The sequence below is a fragment of the Hemitrygon akajei genome, chromosome 23 (assembly GCF_048418815.1).
Source record: "Hemitrygon akajei chromosome 23, sHemAka1.3, whole genome shotgun sequence".
Lineage (NCBI taxonomy): Eukaryota > Metazoa > Chordata > Chondrichthyes > Myliobatiformes > Dasyatidae > Hemitrygon > Hemitrygon akajei.
Genome location: NC_133146.1, coordinates 61,159,266 through 61,182,437, shown reverse-complemented (window position 1 = coordinate 61,182,437; position 23,172 = coordinate 61,159,266). Strand labels below are relative to the sequence as shown.

The 23,172-nt window shown below is 39.8% G+C and overlaps 1 protein-coding gene across 2 annotated transcripts in view; it reads right to left on the bottom strand.

Moving 5' to 3' along the window:
* Positions 1-23,172, bottom strand: part of atrnl1b (attractin-like 1b) — a 984,325-nt gene that overhangs the window by 511,541 nt on the left and 449,612 nt on the right. For both annotated transcript variants that reach the window (XM_073027827.1, XM_073027826.1), the window contains exon 24: positions 18,302-18,459. In XM_073027827.1, coding sequence (XP_072883928.1) covers positions 18,302-18,459 — 158 coding nt within the window. The remainder of the gene's footprint in view (positions 1-18,301; positions 18,460-23,172) is intronic.

Below are 23,172 nucleotides of genomic sequence, written 5' to 3'. Positions count from 1 at the left end.
GGATGAAGAGATCAATACTCCCCAATGCCATTCGGCTTTACAATTCAACCACCAGGAGTAAGATATGTTAAAGTGCTGGGGTTAGGACTCAATGTATTTAAGTAAACTACTTAAGAACTTTTTAAAAGCTATTATTAATGCTTTTTGAGAATGTGATTTTAGATGCATATCATATTTTTACTGAGTTAAGTATTGTATGTAATTAGTTTTGCTACAATAAGTGTATGGGACATTGGAAAAAATGTTGAATTTCCCCATGGGGATGAATAAAGTATCTATCTATCTATCTATCTATCTATCTATCTTAACCAGGATTCTGTGAAACAAATGATACATGTGCTCCTAATGTCCCTCTGATTCAGCACCCTAGCTCTGAGATCACTGATTTTATTCACCAGAGACTGCACATTCACCAGCAAGATAATCGGTATAGGGAGTTAAAAGCCCTGTTTTAAATCTATTGTTTTACAGCTACCCCACAACATGATGAAATTCAAAAAAATCTGCAAGAAATAGAAACCTGAAATAAAAACAAAAATGTCAACAAAAATTCAAGTCAGGCAGTGTGTTTAAAAAGGACACAGTTAATGCTTAGTGTCCAACAACCTTCATCAGAACTAAGAAAGTCACTTTTCAGAAAAGAATGAGATGCAAAGCAAATGAAATATCTGTAAAACAATGTGACCAAGTGAGTTAAACACCATAAGACATAGAAACAGAATTAGGCCACTCGGCCCACTGAGTCAGTTCCAAAATTCTATCATGGCTGATTTATTGTCCTTCTCAATCCAATTCTTCTGCCATCTCCCCGTAATCTTTGATGGCCTTGCTAACCAAGAACCTATCAACCTCTGGCCCAAAACTGGTGATTCAATATGGAATCTAGGAGGCTGGAATCTGTTCTGATGGAAGATCAAGTGCACTTCTTCAAGCTAGCATAAGGTCTCGTTGTAACAATGTAGAAGGTCAGAATGGACTGGGATGGGGAATTAATTGGCAGGGAACTCTGGGTCATTGCTCAGCTGGAAGAGCGCTGCTGATGTTGAGTGTCTGGTATCCCCAGAATTCAGGAACTGATGAATTCTCTGCCACAGGAAATAGTTGAGGCCGGTTCATTGGCTATATTTAAGAGGAAGTTAGATATATCTAAAGGGATCAGGGGGTATGGAGAGAAAGCAGGTACAGGGTTCTGAGTTGGATGATCAGCCATGATCATACTGAATGGCGGTGCAGGCTCAAAGGGCCGAATGGCCTACTCCTGCACCTATTTTCTATGTTTCTATGTTTAATAATATGTGATATACTGCTTGAACAACTGCATCTCTTTTACTTTCATCAAAGTCAGCACAGCTACCAAAAACTAGAAAACCTCAACCAATAATTACTTAATTTTAGATTAACCTTTGAGTTGTTTTTTGTATGCTGCAATTTGAAGACAATTAATAATTAGTTTAACTTGGTGACATGGTTGAGTAGCAGTTAGTGCAAAGCTCAGGGCATCGGAGTTTGGATTTCGGAGTTCTGTTTCAGTATCCTCTGTACATCCTCCCTGTGGATTGCATGGGTTTTCTCTGCCTGCTCCAGTTTCCGACCACAGTCCAAAGGCTACTGGTTAGCTAGTCATTCTAAATTGTCCTGTGGTTAGGATGGGGTTAAATTGGGGGTTGTCGGGAGGTGCGGAGAAGCATGGCTTGAAGGACCAGAAAAGCCAATTCCATACTGCATCAAAGTTCAAAGTAAATTTCTTATCAAAGTTTGTATATATACAGACAAACATAGTAAAGCTACAGCACAACACAGGCCCTTCGGCCCACTATGCTGTGCAGAACATGCACTTACTTTAGAAATTACCTCGGGTTACCCATAGCACTCTATTTTTCTAAGCTCCATGTACATGATTAAGAGTCTCTTAAAAGACCCTATCGTATCTGCCTCCACTACCATCATCGGCAGTCCATTCCACGCACTCACCACTCTCTGAGTAAAAAACTTACCCCTGATAACTCCTCTGTATCTACTTCCAAGCACTTTATAACTGTGCCCTCTCGTGTTTTATATATATAAAAGAGTATATTTGTCACATATACAACCCTGAGATATATTTTCTTGTGGGCATACTCAATAAATCTATTAAATAATAACCATAATAAAATCAAAGATAGAGCGGCCAACTTCGGCATTCACCCAGAGCGCAGAAAACAACAAACTTTGCAAATACAAAAAGAAATCAAACAAATTAATAAAGATGAAATATATATTAAGAACTTGAGATAAAGTCCTTGAAAGTGATCTTTGTCCCTATATGAACTTGCAAACTATAGTCTTGCCTTTTTTTATGGCGGTTTTGGAGCAGTGGCTTCTTCCTTGCTGAGCAGCCTTTCAGGTTATGTCGATATAGGACTCGTTTTACTGTGGATATAGATACTTGTCTACCTGTTTCCTCCAGCATCTTCACAAGGTCCTTTGCTGTTGTTCTGGGATTGATTTGCACTTTTCGCGCCAAAATACGTTCATCTCCAGGAGACAGAATGCGTCTCCTTCCTGAACGGTATGATGGCTGCGTGGTCCCATGGTGTTTATACTTGCGTACTATTTGTACAGATGAACGTGGTACCTTCAGGTGTTTAGAAATTGCTCCCAAGGATCAGCCAGACTTGATATCATTTTCTGACCTCAATCCGATAGAAAATTTGTGGGCAGAACTGAAAAAGCGTGTGCGAGCTAGGAGGCCTACAAACCCGACTCAGTTACTCCAGTTCGGTCTGGAGGAATGGAACAAAATTCCAGCAACTTACTGTGAGAAGCTTGAGGAAAGCTATCTAAAAAGTTTGACCCAAGTTAAACTATTTACAGGCAATGCTACCAAATACTAACAAAGTGTATGTAAACTTCTGATCCACTGGGAAAGTGATGAAAAAAATAAAATCATTCTCTCCACTATTATTCTGAGATTTCACATTCTTAAAGTAAAGTAGTGATCCTAACTGACCCAAGACAGGGAATATTTTCTAGGATTAAATGTCAGGAATTGTGAAAATTGAGTTTAAATGTATTTGGCTAAGGTGTATGTAAACTTCTGACTTCAACTGTGTATGACAACCTGCCCGATGGCTTTCAACCACTGCTCATTCTGTGAAGGTCAAGATTCTCAACTTCCTGGCAGCTGGATTATACCCTCTCTCCTTCCTTCCCATTTCTGCCCCTCTGTGCTGCATATTGCAGAATAAGTGAGATCACTCACACACTGGATTTATAGAGGAAAGCTATTATTTCTAAACTAAAGAATCTTAGTGAAGGTAAGATGAAATCTCAGACACTGAGATTAACCTACAAGCACTCCTCTATTAATTACAGAAAGGTCTGCATGAATGAAAGCAATTGCCTCATCAAATCTGTGCTGGTTCGATGCCAGAGCAATCCTACTCATCCCATTCCTCTATTGTCACAGCCAGCCATAAATTACTTCCTATTAAAGTACTAATCATATTTCCTTTTGAATGTCAGGATTGGTTCTATTAATGAAATCAGGAGTGTATGGGACATCCAGTGAGGTGTACCACCTCTGTGGAAGAGGCTTGTCGTGTTCCCGGGCAGCTTACTCACCTTTGAATTTGAATTTGAGTCGACAGCTTCTAGCTCATTAATTCTTAAAATAATTCAGCATCCTCAACTTACATCTGATGGACAAACAGCAAAGTAACCAATGCTAAATATTGTGTCACTCTGTCAAGAAGTATTTTTATTCACCTGTGATCTAGATTATTTTAGTTATGGTCTTCCTTTATTACTGTATAACAAATAAAGAGATCATGGAATGGTAAAATTAATTCTTCCAATGAATCACACTTGTCCTTTCTTTGGCAGCAAAATGTAACGTTATAACGACAGATACGAATATTATCATTGAAAAAGCATTAAGTATGAAATTGCTGACCCATATTAAATCCAGACAACAATTTTGTTACTGACTACATGTGCAGTGGTGCGGACTTAGTCAAAGTACATAAAGTATTGTCATCTCAATTATAAAAGGCATTCAATTTAATCACGTCTATTTCAGAAGTAAGTAAGTATCATGCTATTCTGAAATCTAATAAAAACAACATTAAATGCGACTTACTGAGCAAAAATATACAACTCAGCACTATTTAATAAAGATCATTTTACCAACAAGATTTATCAAGGAAGCAAATTTGAACATGGAATCGATCAAAGTTGTTGCTGCAGAAAGAAATGTACCTTTGTCTTTTATGTCTAAATGTGCACCTAGAGGCAGGAAATGCTCCATCCAATTTCCAACAAAACCATTTATTTTCCCAACTTCAAATGCCAGTATCTAATTGCATTGCCCCTGCTGAAAATTCCATACCAGCAATTGGGAACAAATATACATACGGTGAAGTGAATTAGTGAAGCTATGTGAATTTGGCTGTCAAGGTTCCTCCTTCCTTCAAACAAGAGCTGAAAATGATTCCCATTTGCTCTCCAATATGTTCAAAATTTTAGACATAAAACCATAAGACATAGGTAGCATAATTAGGCCATTGGGCCCATTGAGTCTGCTCTACCATTCCATCGTGGCTGATTTATTATCTCTCTTAAACCCATTTACCTGCCTACTCACCATAATCTTTGATGCCCTCAATAATCAAGAACCTATCCATCACCATTTTAAGTACACTCAAAGGACTCGGCCTTCACAGCAGTTTGTGGAAATGAATTCCACACATTCACTATGCTCTGGGTAAAGAAATTCCTCATTTCTGCTCTGAATGAGCATTCCTCTGCTCTGAGACTGTGCCTTCTGTCCTAAACTCTCCCACTACAGGAGATACTCATTTCCATTGATGCTGCCTGATCTGCTGAGTATTCAAAAGGCTTCAATAAAATCCTCTTCAATCTTCAAAACTCCAGTGAGTACAGGTCAACAACCATCAGATAACCTTCATGTGTTAACCCTTTCATTCCCGGGATCATTCTCATCAACTTGCTCTGGATGTTCTCCAATCCCAGCACGTCTTTTCTGAGATAAGGGGCCCAGAACTGCTAACAATACCCTAAGTGCTGTCTGACCAATTGCCTTCAGTACAACATCCCTGCATTTGTATTATGGTGCCCTTGAAATGAATGATAACATTGCATTTGCCTTCCTTACCACCAAATAGCTTATGTCTGTATTCCTTGAAGCAATGTATATGACCAATCACTTCCTGGCACTATATTCCCTCGCAGACTCCCTACTTACCTCAACACTACCTGCCCCTCTACCTACCTTTGTATTGTCCACAAACTTAGATATGAAGCCATCAATTCCACCGTCTAAATCAGTGACATACAAGGTGAAAAGAAGCGGTCCCAACAGTGATCCCTGTAGAACACCACTGGTCACCAGCTAGCCAACCAGAAAAAGCTCCCTTTATTCCCACTCTTTACCTCCTGCCAATCAGTCACTGCCTTATCCATACTACTATCTATCCTGTAATATCATGGGCTCTTACCTTGTTAAAGCAGCCTCATGTACGGCACCTTGTCAAAGGTCTTCTGAAAGTCCAGGTAAACAACATCCACTGACCCTTTCTACATCCTTTCTGGTATTCCAATAGATTCATCAAGCAAGATTTCCCCTTAAGGAAACCATGCTGACTTTGGCCTATTTTATCATGTGCCGCCAAGTACCCCAAAACCTCATCCTTAATAATGAACTTCAATATCTTCCTAACCACTGTACAGGCGAACTGACAGATAATTTCTTTTCTTCTGCCTCTATCTTTTCTTGAAAACTGGAATGACATTTGGAATTTTGCAGTTCCCCAGAACCATTCCAGAATCTCGTGATTCTTGGAAGGTCAATTCTAATGGTTCCACAATCTCTTCAGCTACTTCTTGCAGACCCCTGGGGTGTTGCCCATCTAGTCCAGGTGAATTATCGACCCTTAGACATTTCAGCTTCCCAAGCACCTTCTGCTTTGTAATAGTAACTGTACTCACTTCTGCCTTCTACCACCCTTGAATTTCTGGCATACTTCGAGTGTCTTCCACTGTGAAGACTGATGCAAAATACTTACTCTGTTCCTCCGCTCCCCCCCCCCCCCATTACTACCTCTCCAGTATCATTTTCCAGTAGTTTGCTATCCAATCTCACCCCTCTTTAACTATTTATATATCTAAAAAACTTTTAATGTCCTTTTTATATTATTGTCAAGCTTACTTTTAGTTACTCTCTTTAAAAGCTTCCCAATCTTCGAAGTTCCCACTAGTTTTTGCTCGATTGTATGCTCTCTCATTTGCTTGTATGCTGCCTTTTGAAGTCCCTTGTCAGTCATGGTTGTGTCATCTTCCCTTTAGAATGTATCTATCTTGCACATTCTGAATTTCCCCCAGAAACTCCAGCAACTTCTGTTTTGCCTTCATCCCTGTTATTGTCCCTTTCCAATCAACTTTGGGTTCAGTTGCTACATTTTCTGCTTTTGACTGCAACATTGAAGGTGTATGGCTCTTTAGGGATCTATAAATAGTCTCAAAATACAACAACAAACAATCACACAATAAAACATTTTTAACCTGGAAGTTTACCAATATTTTGATGAATGAATTAACTCAAGTTGCACTAACTAGAACTACAATAGCACTTTGAGTGCCACAGTGAGGAGGTGGAAGCATATCATGCAATGGTAATTTTGTGCAATTAAATCACATTCTTTTCAATGAGGCACAGATTTAAAGAAGCTTGCAGGTTTCATATTAAGGATGACCCAGGTGTTAAATACCAAATTCTTCAAAGGTATTATTCTGCAATGGTTCATTGCCTAGATTACATTGCTTAAACCATTATATAAAGCTTGAACCATATACAAAATAATTCTGTTGAAACGTGTAACTGAAATTTGTTAGCACAGCACTGCAATATTCGGAAGCACACTGTGCACTGCTTTGGATATGAAGATGACCCTGATAGAGTCATAAAAGTACAGCACAGAAACAGGCCCTTCGGTCCATCTAGTCCATGCCAAAACCATTTAAACTATCTACCACCATTGACCTTCACCAGCATGGCCCTCCACACCCCTACCATTTATGTACCCATCCAAATTTATCTCAAATGTTGAAATCCAGCTTGCATGCAGCACCTGTGCTGGCAGCTCATTCCGCACTCTCACGACCCTCGAGAGAAGAAGTTCCCCCTCATGTTTCCTTTAAACTTTTCACCTTTCACCCTTAACCTATGCCATCTGGTTGTAGTCCCACCTATCCTCAGTGGGAAAAAAGCCTACTTGCATTTACACTAACTATACCTTTTATAATTTTGTATATCTCTATCAAATCTCCTCTCAATCTTCTATGTTCTGAGGAATATAGTCCTAACTCATTCAATCTTTCCTTACAACTCCGGTCCTCCAGATCCGGCAACATCCTTATAAATTTCCTCAGCACTCTTTCAACTATGCTTACATCTTTTCTGTAAATAGGTGAACAAAACTCCACACAATACTCCAAATTAGGCCTCATAAATGTCTTATACGACTTCAACATAACATCTCATCTCCTGTACTCAGTGTATTGATTTATAAAGGCCAATGTGCCAAAAGCTTTCTTTATGATCCTATCCACCTGTGGCACCACTTAAAATGAATTATGAACCTGTATTTCCAGATGCCTTTGCTCTACCACACCCCTCAGTGTCCTACTGTTCACTGTGTAAGACCTACCCTGGATGGTCCTATCAAAGTGCAAAATCTCTCACTTGCCTGCATCAAATTCCATTTGCCATTTTTCAGCCCATTTTTTCAACTGATGCAGATCACTCTGTAAGTTATGATAGCTTCCTCACTGTCCACTCTACCCTCAATCTTGGTATCATCCGCAAATTTGCTGATCCAGTTAACCACATTATCATCAAGAGCATTGATAGCAATGACAAACAACAAAAGACCCAGCACCAATCCTTACGGCACACCACTAGTCACAGGCCTCCAGTCAAAGAAGCAACCATCTACTACCACTGTCTGGCTTCTCCCACAAAACCGATGTCTAATCTGATTCACTACTTCATCTTGACTGCCAAGAGACTGAACCTTCTTGAACAACCTCCTATGCAGTACCTTGTCAAATGCCTTGCTAAAGTCTATGTGGACAACATCCCTGCCTTCATCCACTTTTCTGGTAACTTCCTTGAAAAACTCTGTAAAGTTGGTTAGACATGACCTACCACGCATGAAGACATGCTGACTATCCTAAATCAGTCCACGTCTATCCAAATACTTATATGTCTGCTCCCTTAGAATACCTTCCAATAACTTTCCCACAGCTGATGTCAAACTCATTGGCCTAAAATTTCCTGCTTTCTGTTTAGAGATTTTTTTTTAAACAGCACAACAACATTAGCTATCCTCCAATTCTCTGGAACTTTCCTTGTTGCGAAGGATGATTTAAATATCTCTGTTAGGGCCCTGGATATTTCTGTACCTGACTCCTGTAGGGTCCAAGGGAACAACTTGTCAGGCCCTGAGAATCTATCCACCCTGATTTGCCTCAGGATAGCAAGTACCCCTCCTCTGTAATCTATACAGGATCCATGAAGTTGATACCAATGAGGAGTTCCTTAAGTTGCCCTCCTCCTCAGCAATCACTTCTTTAAAGTGCTGACAACAATTATGGTGTACAATTATCAATTGTAAATCAACATGCAGAAAAAAATGTATTTGCTTCCTTTAAGTGACCCGACAGGCAGCATTCAAGTCACTAAAATAGCAATATCCTGTGAAAAGAAGTTGTTTCTGGCTTAAGAGCAACTTTCATCACAGTATGTCTCTCTGGTACTTCCCACTCAGTCCCCTCTCCCTCTCCTTTAATTCCAACCATGATTCCCTTTTCCCTGCCCCCTTTCCACTCTCAGTCCAAAATATAAACCCACATCAGAATCAACTTTCTTATCACGCACACATGTCATTAAATTTGATTTTTTTTCGACAGCAGTATAAGGTAGTACATACTATTGCTAGAGTACTGTGAAAAAGTCAGTACTGTAAATCAGCAATAAATATGGAGAATATGAGGTGAACAGTCATTGAAAGCTACTCTTATTGTCTATATTAAATATAGCAATGAAGAGAAAAGCAAACATCAAAGGTTTAATTAACTCTTAATTCTAACCCTCTTGATTATTCAATTTTGCCACTTCATCATTTCTATTTGCATGACTTTGCATTGTACTACCACCATTCTGCCCCTTTGTTGCTGTATTTAGAAACATAGAAAACCTACAGCACTATACAGGCCCTTTGGTCCACAAAGTTGTCCCAAACATGTCCCTACCTTAGAAATTACTAGGCTTACCCATAGCCCTCTATTTTTCTAAGCTCCATGTACCTATCCAAATGTCTCTTAAAAGACCCTATCGTATCCGCCTCCACCACCATTGCCTGCAGCCCATTCCACGCACTCACCACTCTCTGAGTAAAAAACTTACCCCTGACATCTCTTCTGTACCTACTCCCCAGCACCTTAAACCTGTGCCCTCTTGTGGCAACCATTTCAGCCCTGGGAAAAAGCCTATGACTATCCACACGATCAATGCCCCTCATCATCTCATACACCTCTAATAGGTTACCTCTCATCCTCCATCGCTTCAAGAAGAAAAGGCCAAGTTCACTCAACCTGTTCTCATAAGGCATGCTCCCCAGTCCAGGCAACATCCTTGTAAATCTCCTCTGCACTCTTTCTATGGCTTCCACATCCTTCCTGTAGTGAGGTGACCAGAACTGAGCACAGTACTCCAAGTGGGGTCTGACCCGGGTCCTATACAGCTGCAACATTACCTCTCGGCTCCTAAATTCAATCCCACAATTGATAAAGGCCAATACACCATACACCTTCTTAACCACAGAATCAACCTGTGCAGCTGCTTTGAGCGTCCTATGGACTCGGACCCCAAGATCCTTCTGATCCTCCACACTGCCAAGTTCCTTGTTGCCTTTATTGTTACAGTATACAATGTTTATTCTGTAAGCATCACAAGACGAAGGAATTTCATTGCACCCTGGTGTATATGACAATAAACTAATCTCATCTAATGCCCATTGCCTGAAAAGAACATAACAAAGAGAATAGAAGGAATGACCAATAATTTAAACATCACCATTTACATAATCAGAAATTTCCAGAGAACCCTGCACATAAATAAATATTTTAAAAAAATGTAATCACTAACAGCTTTCGCACAACTGAAAGATTTCGCAACTCCGATACAATAAAGAAAAACTTGATTCATTTACTGAATGACTGAATGAAGGGGTAACTTTGGCAAGGAAACTGAGGGAACTGCTTTTAACACTGGTTTGACAGACAACAAAACCAATGGCGGAAAGCACTGTAAGATATTAGATATCAGTGACTCAATTGTTTAGGGCAGCAGTTGCTGCTGTTGCATGGGAATTCTTGCTGCTGAATTTACGGTCTTGGGACTCTCTTCGACCAAGGACAAATATAGAATATCAGCCACAGTGTGGTCTCAAAGTCAGTCAGCGTACTCATTTGGAATTATATGGCCAGTCTCTCAACACTGCTGAGTCTAAACCCATATATGAAGACTAATTTCACATGAAGACCTTCAACGGACCTAAAACCAGCAGATTTGAAAATAATCAGGCATAGATAGCTTCTATTTTAGATTTTTAAACTCTTCTTTGAAGACATATGAAGACCATAGAGCGGCTGATAATACAGAATCTGAGACCACAAACCAAGCACGCCCAGGATCCTCTTCAGTTTGCGTATAAGGAGAAGGTGGGAGTGGAGGATGCTATCACGTATTTGCTGCACAAATCACTCTCTCACCTAGAGGGGGTCAGTTGTGCTGTGAGGATTACATTCCTTGACTTCTCTAGTGCCTTTAACACCATCCAGCCCAAGATCTTAAGGCACAAACTAACGGAGATGGGAGTAGACTCTCACATGGTGGATTGGATAGTGGACTACTTGACAGATAGACCTCAGTATGTGCGGTTGGGAGACTGTAGGTCTGACACGGTGGTCAGCAGCACAGGGGCGCCGCAGGGAACCGTACTCTCTCCGGTCCTGTTTACCCTGTACACATCAGACTTCCAATATAACTCGGAGTCCTGCCATGTGCAGAAGTTCGCTGATGACACGGCCATAGTGGGGTGTGTCAGGAATGGACAGGAGGAGGAGTATAGGAAACTGATACAGGACTTTGTGATATGGTGCAACTCAAACTACCTGCGTCTCAATATCACCAAGACCAAGGAGATGGTGGTGGACTTTAGGAGATCTAGGCCTCATATGGAGCCAGTGATCATTAATGGAGAATGTGTGGAGCAGGTTAAGACCTACAAGTATCTGGGAGTACAGTTAGACGAGAAGCTAGACTGGACTGCCAACACAGATGCCTTGTGCAGGAAGGCACAGCGTCGACTGTACTTCCTAAGAAGGTTGGCGTCATTCAATGTCTGTAGTGAGATGCTGAAGATGTTCTATAGGTCAGTTGTGGAGAGCGCCCTCTTCTTTGTGGTGGCGTGTTGGGGAGGAAGCATTAAGAAGAGGGACGCCTCACGTCTTAATAAGCTGGTAAGGAAGGCGGGCTCTGTCGTGGGCAAAGTACTGGAGAGTTTAACATCGGTAGCTGAGCGAAGGGCGCTGAGTAGGCTACGGTCAATTATGGATAACTCTGAACATCCTCTACATAGCACCATCCAGAGACAGAGAAGCAGTTTCAGCGACAGGTTACTATCGATGCAATGCTCCTCAGACAGGATGAAGAGGTCAATACTCCCCAATGCCATTAGGCTTTACAATTCTACCGCCAGGACTTAAGAACTTTTAAAAGCTATTATTAATGCTTTTTGGGATAGTGATTTAGATGCATATCATATTTTTTACTGAGTTAAGTATTGTATGTAATGAGTTTTGCTACAACAAGTGTATGGGACATTGGAAAAAAGTTGAATTTCCCCATGGGGATGAATAAAGTATCTATCTATCTATCTATCTATCTATCTATCTATCTATAACTGCTCTAGGTATTATTGAAAACTTCCTATCCTAGAGTCTACAAATAATACAAGAGAAATAGGGTGCAAGTAAACACCATCCTTTACTTTGAAAAATGCATCCCAAACTGGACCAGCTTAGAGTTGTTGTAAAGGAAAAGTGTCCTATCAATGTTAATTGACATCCAATTTTTAGAAAGGTTCTTATCACATTTGTGGTAGATTTTCTTGAAGATCTGTATTTATTAAACACACAGAAGACTAGTAAACTCTTCTTGGGCATCCAGTCCGGAATCGATATCCATTATAACTGATGTTTCAATGACAAACTCCGATATCTTCATCAGGCATCTTCTTCTTGTTTTACGGCGGTTGGCACCCAGCTTAACGGTGCATTACTGACTGCCACCTTCTGCTCCGGAGTGTGGATCAGACGATAGACTTACATTCTAAATTTACACACACACACACACACACACGAGGGTATTTATACCCTCGTAGTCCGTCCCTTCTGATTGGTTGGTCCTCATCCAATCAGATTTCCAAACTCTCACCTTGTTTACAATCAAATTCCAGATCTTACTTAAAGCGAGACCTTAATTTTTGTTAAAGTTCTTTTCTTCTAGTTTTATTTCAATGGCTTCCTTTACCAGGGAGCCCCAAAAGCCATTAGCACAGCACAGTAGAATAAAATGCTGTTGAAATCAATCCTATGGCCATTGCGAACGCAATGTTCTGCTACAGCCGATGTCTCTGGGTAACCCAAATGGATACACCTCCTGTGCTCCTTGATGCCATTTAGATAGATAGATAGATAGATAGATACTTTATTCATCCCCATGGGGAAATTCAACTTTTTTTTTTCCAATGTCCCATACACTTGTTGTAGCAAAACTAATTACATACAATACTTAACTCAGTAAAAAATATGATAAAGCATTAATAATAGCTTTTAAAAAGTTCTTAAGTCCTGGTGGTAGAATTGTAAAGCCTAATGGCATTGGGGAGTATTGACCTCTTCATCCTGTCTGAGGAGCATTGCATCGATAGTAACCTGTCGCTGAAACTGCTTCTCTGTCTCTGGATGGTGCTATGTAGAGGATGTTCAGAGTTATCCATAATTGACCGTAGCCTACTCAGCGCCCTTCGCTCAGCTACCGATGTTAAACTCTCCAGTACTTTGCCCACGACAGAGCCCGCCTTCCTTACCAGCTTATTAAGACGTGAGGCGTCCCTCTTCTTAATGCTTCCTCCCCAACACGCCACCACAAAGAAGAGGGCGCTCTCCACAACTGACCTATAGAACATCTTCAGCATCTCAGTACAGACATTGAATGACGCCAACCTTCTAAGGAAGTACAGTCGACTCTGTGCCTTCCTGCACAAGGCATCTGTGTTGGCAGTCCCAGATGATATTTTCCATCATGCGTCCCATCTGGCTGATATATGCTGATCAGCATTTGCAGAGAATCCTGTAAACACCAACCATCCAGAGTGCCAGGTCATCTTTGACCCCCATAAGCTGTGATTTGAGCTTCCTTATGGGTTTATGGATGATATTAAACCTGGTATTTCTTCAGAATCCTGATGATCTTTCCAGACCCAGACACTGTGGAATTATAGTGAAGACAGACAATAGTAATGGGTTCCTCATTGTTGTTAGGTCTCCTGGTTTTTCTGCCAGCTATTTTAAGGGCCTGATTGATTTCTTTCACCCTGCAGCCAGTCTGTACGAACGTCGTGCATCTTATTTCCTCAGGGAGACTCTCCAGGTCTGAAATAGTTTTCGCACAGTTAATCAAAGTAGAAAGAACTGCTCTATGTTGGGAGAAGTGATGGTGGCTGTTATTGTTGAGGTACAAGTCCTTGTGAGTGGGTTTCCGATAGTTGCTATATCCAAGACTACAGTCCGGTTTCCATTGTAATAGAATGTCCAGGAACATGAGGCAACCATTTTTCTCCACTTCCATAGTAAATTGAATGTTTGGATTTGGAGTGTAAGAGGGATGAACTCAGAGCCCTCTCCTCAAAGTTCTCCATGGAGAAATCAGCAATAGCTGGTGACAAGGGCGCTCCCATGGCTACTCTGTCCATTTGTTCATAGTAGTTCCTCTTACAGAGGAAGTACATCGATATAAGAGTATGATCAAAAAGGTCAACGGTACCCTCGGATCTGAACCGCAGGAAGACCAAGCTGTCCTTAATGGGAGCTCCCATGAACAGAAACTGCGCATTATGCCCTCTGGGTTCAGCTGGATGTTGGTTATCATTTTAATGAGATGATTCAAATTCTTGATGTGATGCTCACCGTCTCCAACAAAGGGAGACAGCATGGTCATTAAATGCTTAGCGAAGTAGTAAGTCAGAGAATCTATCCCACTGACAATAGGCCTGAGAGTGCAACCCTCCTTGTGTATCTTAGGGAACTCTAAGTCTTGATGGTGCCAGCCCCTGAGGCAGGCATATTTAAGATACTCCTGACACAGAAGTATTTTGAATACGTCTGCTGGCATCCAAGTTTTTTCAGTAAAGCGGAGGTCGTCCTGACAGTCAAATCTCTGGGAACTCTGTAGGCAGGGTCATCCGGAACCTGTTGGATTTTTCCTGTGGCATTCCTCTGACAACATCAGGACCATTGCATTAACTTTGTCTACTGGTAAAATCATGATGACTGGCTTTCAGCGTAGTGCCTGGAGAATAATGTTTGGTTTTGGTAAAACGGCTCTTTTGAAGGCCATGCAGCCCTCTATCCTTACCTCCTCTGTGGTAGCCAGTAGAACACCCTGGAAGAGATTTCACTGCTGATATAATGGTTTTTCTGTAGGAGCAGTGTGTTTGGGTTATGGTTAGAGATAAGGGGTGCTTTGGAATATAAGCTGGGTCCTTTGTTCAGCAGGAGATGAAGAGGGCAGACGCTGGAGAGAACCGGTCACAGGATTTGACCGAGTGGGGGACTGTGATTCGATGGAGCACGAGTCCACAGTCAACTGAGGATCGGTGAATATGCCTTTTGGAAGAGTTAAGCTCTAACTTGTGCACATTTGACTGTTTAATTATAAAGAGCCATTTTTTGTTCTTTTTTTTTACTTACCCTTTAGTTAAGATTCATAAATATAATTCTTTTAATCGTATGCAGTGTGCTGTCTATTATTTCTTGGCACTGAATTTGTAACAGGGAAGTAAATTACACAGTATCCACACAAACTGAGGTTTGGGGTGGGAGAGCCCTCTCAATCTCACAGGTTTGGCAGGACTGGAGTGTGTATGCCTTGGACCAAGGAAACCATACACAAACATACATACCTATCTATACCCAGAGCTAGGTTCTAATATAAATAGTAACTCGGACATGGCATCTATCAGAAACTCACTCACACAGACGATAATACACAATGTTCCTAACAGAATGGCTACTAGGTGAAAGAAATTAATCAGGTTCTTAAAAGAGCCAATGAAAAAACCAGGAAACCTAACAACGATCATATATATTTATATAACACACAATCATTTAGTGTCCATAATCATCAGATAATGCACCATTCGATTCTGTGGCAAGCAGTGTCACACTGTCAGGGTTCTCACTAATAAGACAATCATGCCAGTGGAATATTGCCTCTTAGAAGTTTGATAAAACTCCTTGCCTTTGACTTCTGTGTTTCTGAAGTTGTAGAAGAATTCATTTCTGACAACGTTTGGCACAACTAACTGCAGAGCAGCATTTTTTCTATTACCGAAGAATCCATCAACGAGACAACGTGTAAGAAATCCCAGTGTTAAATGACTAAATGTTAAAAAAGCAGACTGATATATTTAAATAAATCTAGATTGAAGGAATTAAACAATAATAATATTGCATTTATTTGTCTGTTCAATTCTAAATAAGACTGACTAAATCATTGCATTATCTTGACCAACATATCACCAGAAAAAAACTGAGGTATCTGTTGTCCATACACAATCAAAGTGTGACATTCATCAGAAATTCACTGAAGCCAAATCTTTGGACTTATAAATAAAATAAACATCCCAATTGCTAGATTCTTCAAATTCAGCTACTGAAGTAATAATTTCTGGTCAGTAATTATAGCTCAGATTATGTTTTATTACCCAAAATTAACACTGGCATATATTTCTATCATCAAGAATACATGTGATAGTGTAATGTTCTCAATTTCATAGAATAACTTTGAAATGAGTCAAAATGATGGCAGCAGACCTTCACCTCAAGGTTCCTTGTGGCAAGTGCATGATAAGGGAATAAATGTTTAAATACCTACACACTGGGAATTCTTTTCCTCATCCTTCTGTTAATAACTACTGAGAAGAATCAGTATGTTCCCAAGGAACAAGTTAAATATTGTTACAATACAGTACAGTCAGAAACAAGCTCTTCAGTCCACAATTCCAAATTAAACTCATCCCATCTGCCTAAACATGATCCGTATTTCTCTATTCCCTTCATATTCATGTTCGGTGACATCAGGGAACCATTGGCTACTGAAGGACTTACACTATCTCTGAGATATATATTTACACAAACAAGAACACTCATGTGATCTAGACTAACCAGAAACAAAGGTGATAGCATAGAAAAAAAGCCACAAAACATGTGGAAGGTTTTACATCAATCAATGGGTCAAAATAAGATGAGCAACAGTTATGTACTTATATTGTTCTGAGGCAAATACTTAAAAATTGCAGGTGTGAATCAAAGTGTCATTATTAGTGGGCAGACTTTTAATGGATTCCCACAGCAGTCTTTTCTCTGATACTTTAAATAAAGTGTTAGACTGAGTAAATTAAATGAGTTAAATGTATGGGAAAGAAACTGAAAAATGTAAATTAGTGTACGTGTTAATAATTCAGCAACAATTCCACAGCTACAGACATCACACGAGAGACTTCAATAATTAATTAATGCTATTTTACTTATCAATAAAATACTTAAGTGTGAAATAGTCTTATGAACAACAGTGAAATTCCAAGCAACTAAAGTGACTGAGCAGTAACTGGAGACAGCTATAATGAATGTACTGGAACCAAGTTTTAAACCCAAGTCAACCTCCTTGCTCAAAGTAGACATTCCCTAAAATAGTGAATTAAACTTTTTTCACTCCCATACCAACGACAAACATTCCAAGGTCATGCAAACTAGTTGAATGAAGTTTCCTCTACATTCTTCCATCAGTACAAGTTAACACCAGTGTAATATATGCACTGACGAGATGGTCCAATTCACTGGATTTCATAATCATTTTATGGAAAGTAGTTATTCAGCTAAAGATTTGACAGTTTCATAATCATGTTATTGACAGTGGGTTTTAATTGTAAAAACTTCAAATCAAATTAAAATCCTGTCTATTACATAAAGATTTAATTCACTTTGGATTAATAATCAGAGCTAGCACAAAAACATGAAGCAGTGCTTAAATACCAGATACCTATGTCAGAACAAAGCCTGGTGTCTAGCTCTATTTTATCCACAATATTAAGTTTCATTCTTCTAAGCTGATTCATGAAACATAATTTTGAGTTATAACTTGTGTGCATTTAAAATTATAAAATACAGAAGTTCCATTATATATTTTTGCATAAACTGCGTTTCTTTCCCCCAGCCCACCAAATATTGCTTTGTAACTTATTTGTAACTATAATAAACATATTTGCTGTACCTCATTAACACATGATTACAATTTGAGATCTTGCAATTCCCACAGATATTTGAATAACTTATGTCAGATCATAACTTGATATTATGAAACAATAAACCAGTAATTGAATTGCATTTCACATATGTTCATACAATTCCTATTATTTGGACTAGTTTAACGGTGCAGATTATAAAATAATATTTTGCAAGTTTTGTTCAAATCAATCATTCAAACATGATTTCTACCACAGACTTTCCTGTATTTCAAAACAATTTTCTAAATAGAAGAGTGTCCAGATTATTTAACTCTGCTCAGTTTCCAGGAATACAAAACACACTACACAAATTAACGAAATTGACAATTGGGTTTACAACCAAGAGAGTTGCTCAAGGACTAAAACTTGTCTTAATAATTTCTCAACGTGCAGCATGTTTTGTCAATTGAAGATCAATTAACCTTACATCCTATATACCAAACATCTGGAATGTCTGCAGGAATAAAATGCAAATTCCCATTGCTGTAAAGTCTAAGTTATTATTAATAGTGTATAGGATAGCAACTTGGATCTTAAGAGAATCATAATTTCGTGTTTACTTGGGATAGATATTGAACACATATATTTTTAACTTCTCCAAAACCACTCACCTGTATCTTGATGGGCCATGTAAAATTGCTAACGTATACGTAGAATGTGATATTTGGATTGTTGTGGAAATTGAACTTTTCATAGGAAAACCCATCTCTGTACTCCTTAATGTTCGTTTTTGAGATTATAGGTACTTCTTCCCCAGATATTGTTCCAGCTGCAAATTGAAAAATTTTAGTTGTAATAGAACCATAGAACACTACAGCACAGTACAGGCCCTTCAGCCTTCCATGTTGTGCCAACCCATATAATCCTTAAAAAAAAGTACTAAACCCACACTACCCCATAACCCTCCATTTTTCTTTCATCCATGTGCCTGTCCAAGAGGCTCTTAAATACCCCTAATATCCATAAAAGTACTGATTTACTTAAGTGAATTTAAATACTATGAAATAGAAACAAAATATTAATTTGCATGAAATCAACTAGGCAATATTCACTTCAACATTCTCTTCTAGGTCTTTAATACATAAACTAATAATTTAATCTTTCTTTGAATCCAGGTACCATGAGCATGATACAGACCGATTACCGAATGCTTTAAATCACCTTATTTGATAGACAAGATGACAAAGAAAAATGGAAACCTTAAAAAAATCTGAGAATTATGAGGTAAGCCTGCACTTGAGCCTGTTTTGCCTTTTAATAAGATCATGACTGATCAAAACTCAAATCCCTTTTCTGTTTTGTCGCAATCTTTCTCCTTTCTTGTTATAAAAGAATCTATATAAGATTATTAAAAGGCTTTGATTGCACTGCCTTTAGATGAATTGTTCCAAATATTTTTGACTCTCAGTGTCTCATCTCAACTTTAAATAAGTGACCCCTTCATTATAGACTTCCCACAAGAGGAAACATCCTCTCTTCATAGATTTTAACTATACCCCTTCATCTTCTGTTCCAATTAAATCCCCTCTTACAATTCTAAACCCTAGTAGACTTGCATATCCAACCTTCCCATTCCAATCACTTCAGCATAGTAAACTTGCTCTGAACTGCTTTCAGTAAATGTATCTTATAGGTAACACAAGGAGACCAATATGTACACAGTAAATAAGATGTGGTTTCACCAATACCCTATATAAATGCAGTATAGCCTACTTCTTATTCATCACCAATAAATGTTATCATTTCATTAATGTTCCTAGTTATCTCTATACTTACGCGCTACCCTTATTCAAATATGGAACATGTTACCAATCAAGTATTCTGAACTCCTGAATAGATACCGACCAAGTGACTTTTCAAAGTATTCAAAGAATTTACAGAAAATATCAAGCAGGCAAACAAAGATAATGCGGTAGCATGGTATATAACCAGAATTAGTGAAGAAAGGTAATAGGAATGAGCAATGGTAAAATTGGTTTAAAATGAATGTGAAAGATATACAGTGGATTCTGGTTATTCGGGACATTGGTTAATTGGGAGCAGCTACTTATTTGGGAAAACTCATAAAGAACAAAAACTAATTGAGAAAATACATGGGATTCCCTTCATTTACTTGGGACATTACATTTCTTAATTGAGGAAGGAGACTGTTGCCAAATAGTTACTAACTAGCATCAGTCTGGTGCTATTAGACACTACACTGTGCTTGAAACGAACATTTTTGAAATAGTGAAATAGCTTGCGTTTGTGTTTGAAAAGCACTGATTTCTATCACTGATGGTGGGAAATAAGCAGCAAGACAATTCAGAACTGTTTAGTTCACTGGAGTTTCAAGCATTCAGGCTTGGAGATGCCAGAAACAGCCGGGAGTGAAAATGACACAATTTCACTACTTCAACAAGTTAGGATCTGCAAAGAATTTGAAGGCATAAATAATCAAACTGAATGTTACAATGAAAATGAAGATTTGGAGGATGCAATTGTCAAAGACATTATACTGATGGCTGAACCGAGCACCAACTCACCCTGGTGGCAGGGAGTCTACATGCACAAATGTGGCAGTTCTACTCACCCCATCTATTCATCATCATTACAGTGACACAGTTCCTCGTCTTTTCCTACTACCCCATCAACCTCGACATGAAACACATCATCCTCCATAATTTCCGCCACCTCCAAAGGGATCCTACCACTAAACATATCTTTACCTCCCCAACTCTCCACTCTCCACAGGGATCACTCCCTCCGTGATTCCCTTATCCACTGTCCCTCCCCAGTAATCTCCCTCCAGGCATTTATGCCTGAAAGTGGCCTAAGTGCTACACCTGCCCATACACCTTCTCCCTCAACTCCATTCAGAGCCCCAAACAGTCCTTCCAGGTGAGGCAACATTTTACCTGTGAATCTGCGGGGGCTGTCTATTGTATCCAGTTCTCCCAATGCTGCCTTCGCTACATTTCTGAGACCCACCGTAAATTGGGGGACCGCTTTGTCAAGGACCTCTATTCCATCTGCCACAAGCGTAACTTCCTGGTGGCCAAACATTTTACTTCCTATTCCCATTCCCATTTTGACATGTCGGCCCATGGCCTCCTCTTGTGCCAAGATGAGGCCACCCCCTGGGTAGAGAAGCAACACTTTATATTCTATCTGGGTAGGCTCCAACATGAGGGCATGGACATTGATTTCTCCTTCCAGTAAAAATATTCCCCCCCCCCCCCACCTGCCTATCACTTCCCTCTGGATCCCATTCACCAACGACCCGCTCTCTTCTCCCATCAGATTCCTTCTTCTCCAGCTCTTGAACTTTCCCACCCACCTGGCTTCACCTATCACCTTCCAGCTGGCTTCCTTCCCTCCCCACTCCTTTTTATTTTGACATCTTCACCTTCCTTCTAAGTCCTGATGAAGGGTCTCAGACCAAAACGTCAACTATTTATTCATTTCCATAGATGCAGCCTGACCTTCTGAGTTCCTCCAGCATTGCGTGTGTTGCATTATATGAAGACAGTTCCTTATCTGCACTAGGTGTCTACACGGATTCTGTTCCTTTAGTCAATCCAAAGAATATGGCAGAATACAATGGACGAATTCCTCCATCAATACCTATTAGGAACTATTCCTATTTTATAGTATTGTAGTAGTATTGGTAGTGTTCTAATTTGTTCTGTATTTCATTTAAATACAAACTGTTACAAGAAAAAGTTTGTGAATCCTTTGCAATTACCTGGTTTCCTGCATTAATTACTTATAAAATGTGGTCTGATCTTCATCTATGTCACAATAATGGACAAATACAATCTGCCTAAACTAATAGCACACAAACAATTATACTTCTCGTCAATACTGAGTACGCCATTTAAACAATCACAGTCTAGGTTCAAAAGATTTTGTGAAACTCTGGGGTAATGCCTTCCAAAAAAGCTATTTGGAGTCAGGTGTTCCAATCAATGAGATAAGATTGGAGGTCTGGGTTGTAGAGGTGCCCTGCCCTATAAAATTCAGATTACTTACAGAGCTTGCTCTTCCCAAGAAAGATCTGTTTATGTGCACCATGCCTTGATTAAAACAACTTTCAGAGAATCTTAGAAGAATTGTAGAGATGGATGATGTTGGAAAAGGCTACAAAAGCATTTTTAAAGACCTGAGTGTTCATTAGCCCACAGTAAGAGAAACTGTCTACAAATGGAGGAAATTCGGTACTGTTACTATTGTCCCTAGGAATGGGCATGCTGCAAAGATCACACCAAGAGCACAATATACAACATTGAAGGAGATGAAAGAGAATCCAAGGGTAACCGGAAAAAACTTGCAGTAATATCTAGATCTTGCTAAAGTCTCTGCTCATGTGTCCACTATAAGAAAAACACTGAACGAGAATGGCATTCATGGAAGGACATCACTGAGGAAGCCACTGCTTTCTGAAAAAAAAAACATCAGTGCACATGTCAAGTCTGCAAAAGACCTTCTGGTTGTACTTCAATTCTTCTGGGACAATATTCTGACAGATGAGACATGCATACTGCTATGTTTGGAGGAAAAAGGCCACTGCACACCAACACCAAAGCCTCATCCCAACTGTGTAGCATAGTGGAAGGAGCAACATGGTTTGGGGCTGCTGTGCTACCTCAGGTCCTGGACAGCTTGCAATTGCTGAGGGAACAAAGCTTAATAGAAGTTGGATGATGAACAAGACAATGATGCAAAACACAAGAGTTTAAACCACAGAATGGTTTAAAAAGAAGAAAATCTGTGTTTTAGAACGGCCAAGTCAGAGTCCAGATCTTAACCCAATTGAGATGCTGTGTCATGACCTAAAGAGGGCTGTTCATGCAAGGTATCCCAGAAATACTGATGAACTGAAACAGTTGTGCCTGGAGGAATGGTCTAAAATTCCTCCTTGCCGTTGTACAAGTATGATCAGCAGCTACAGGTGATGTTTGCTGGAGATTATTGCTGCTAAAGAAAGTTCCACCAGTTATTAAATACAAGGGTTCACATACTTTTTACAGGCAACACGAGTGAATCTGCAGATGCTGGAGATAAATAAAAAACACAAAATGCTGGCAGAACTCAGCAGGCAAGACAGCATCTATGGGAGGAGGTAGTGACGACGTTTCGGGCCGAAACCCTTCATCAGGAGTGAAGTAACATGGGATGGTCAAGGGGGATAAGAAGTGGGGGCAGGGATGAAGTAGAGAGCTGGGAAGTGATAGGCTGGAGGGAAATGGGCTAGGGGGAAGGTGGAGAATTATGGGAAATAAAAGAGAAAGAAAGGTAGGGCTGGGGGAGATAATAGTGAGGGGGGAAAAAGAGAGAGAAAGTGAACCAGACTAAAATAATAAATAGGGATGGGGGTAAGGGGGGGGGGGGGCAGGGGTATCAACGGAGGTCTGTGAGTTGGATGTTCATGCTTTCCAATATAGCTGAGAGATCAAGAGCAATAAAGCCAGTTCATTCTTTGGTCAAAGCTAACCAAGTT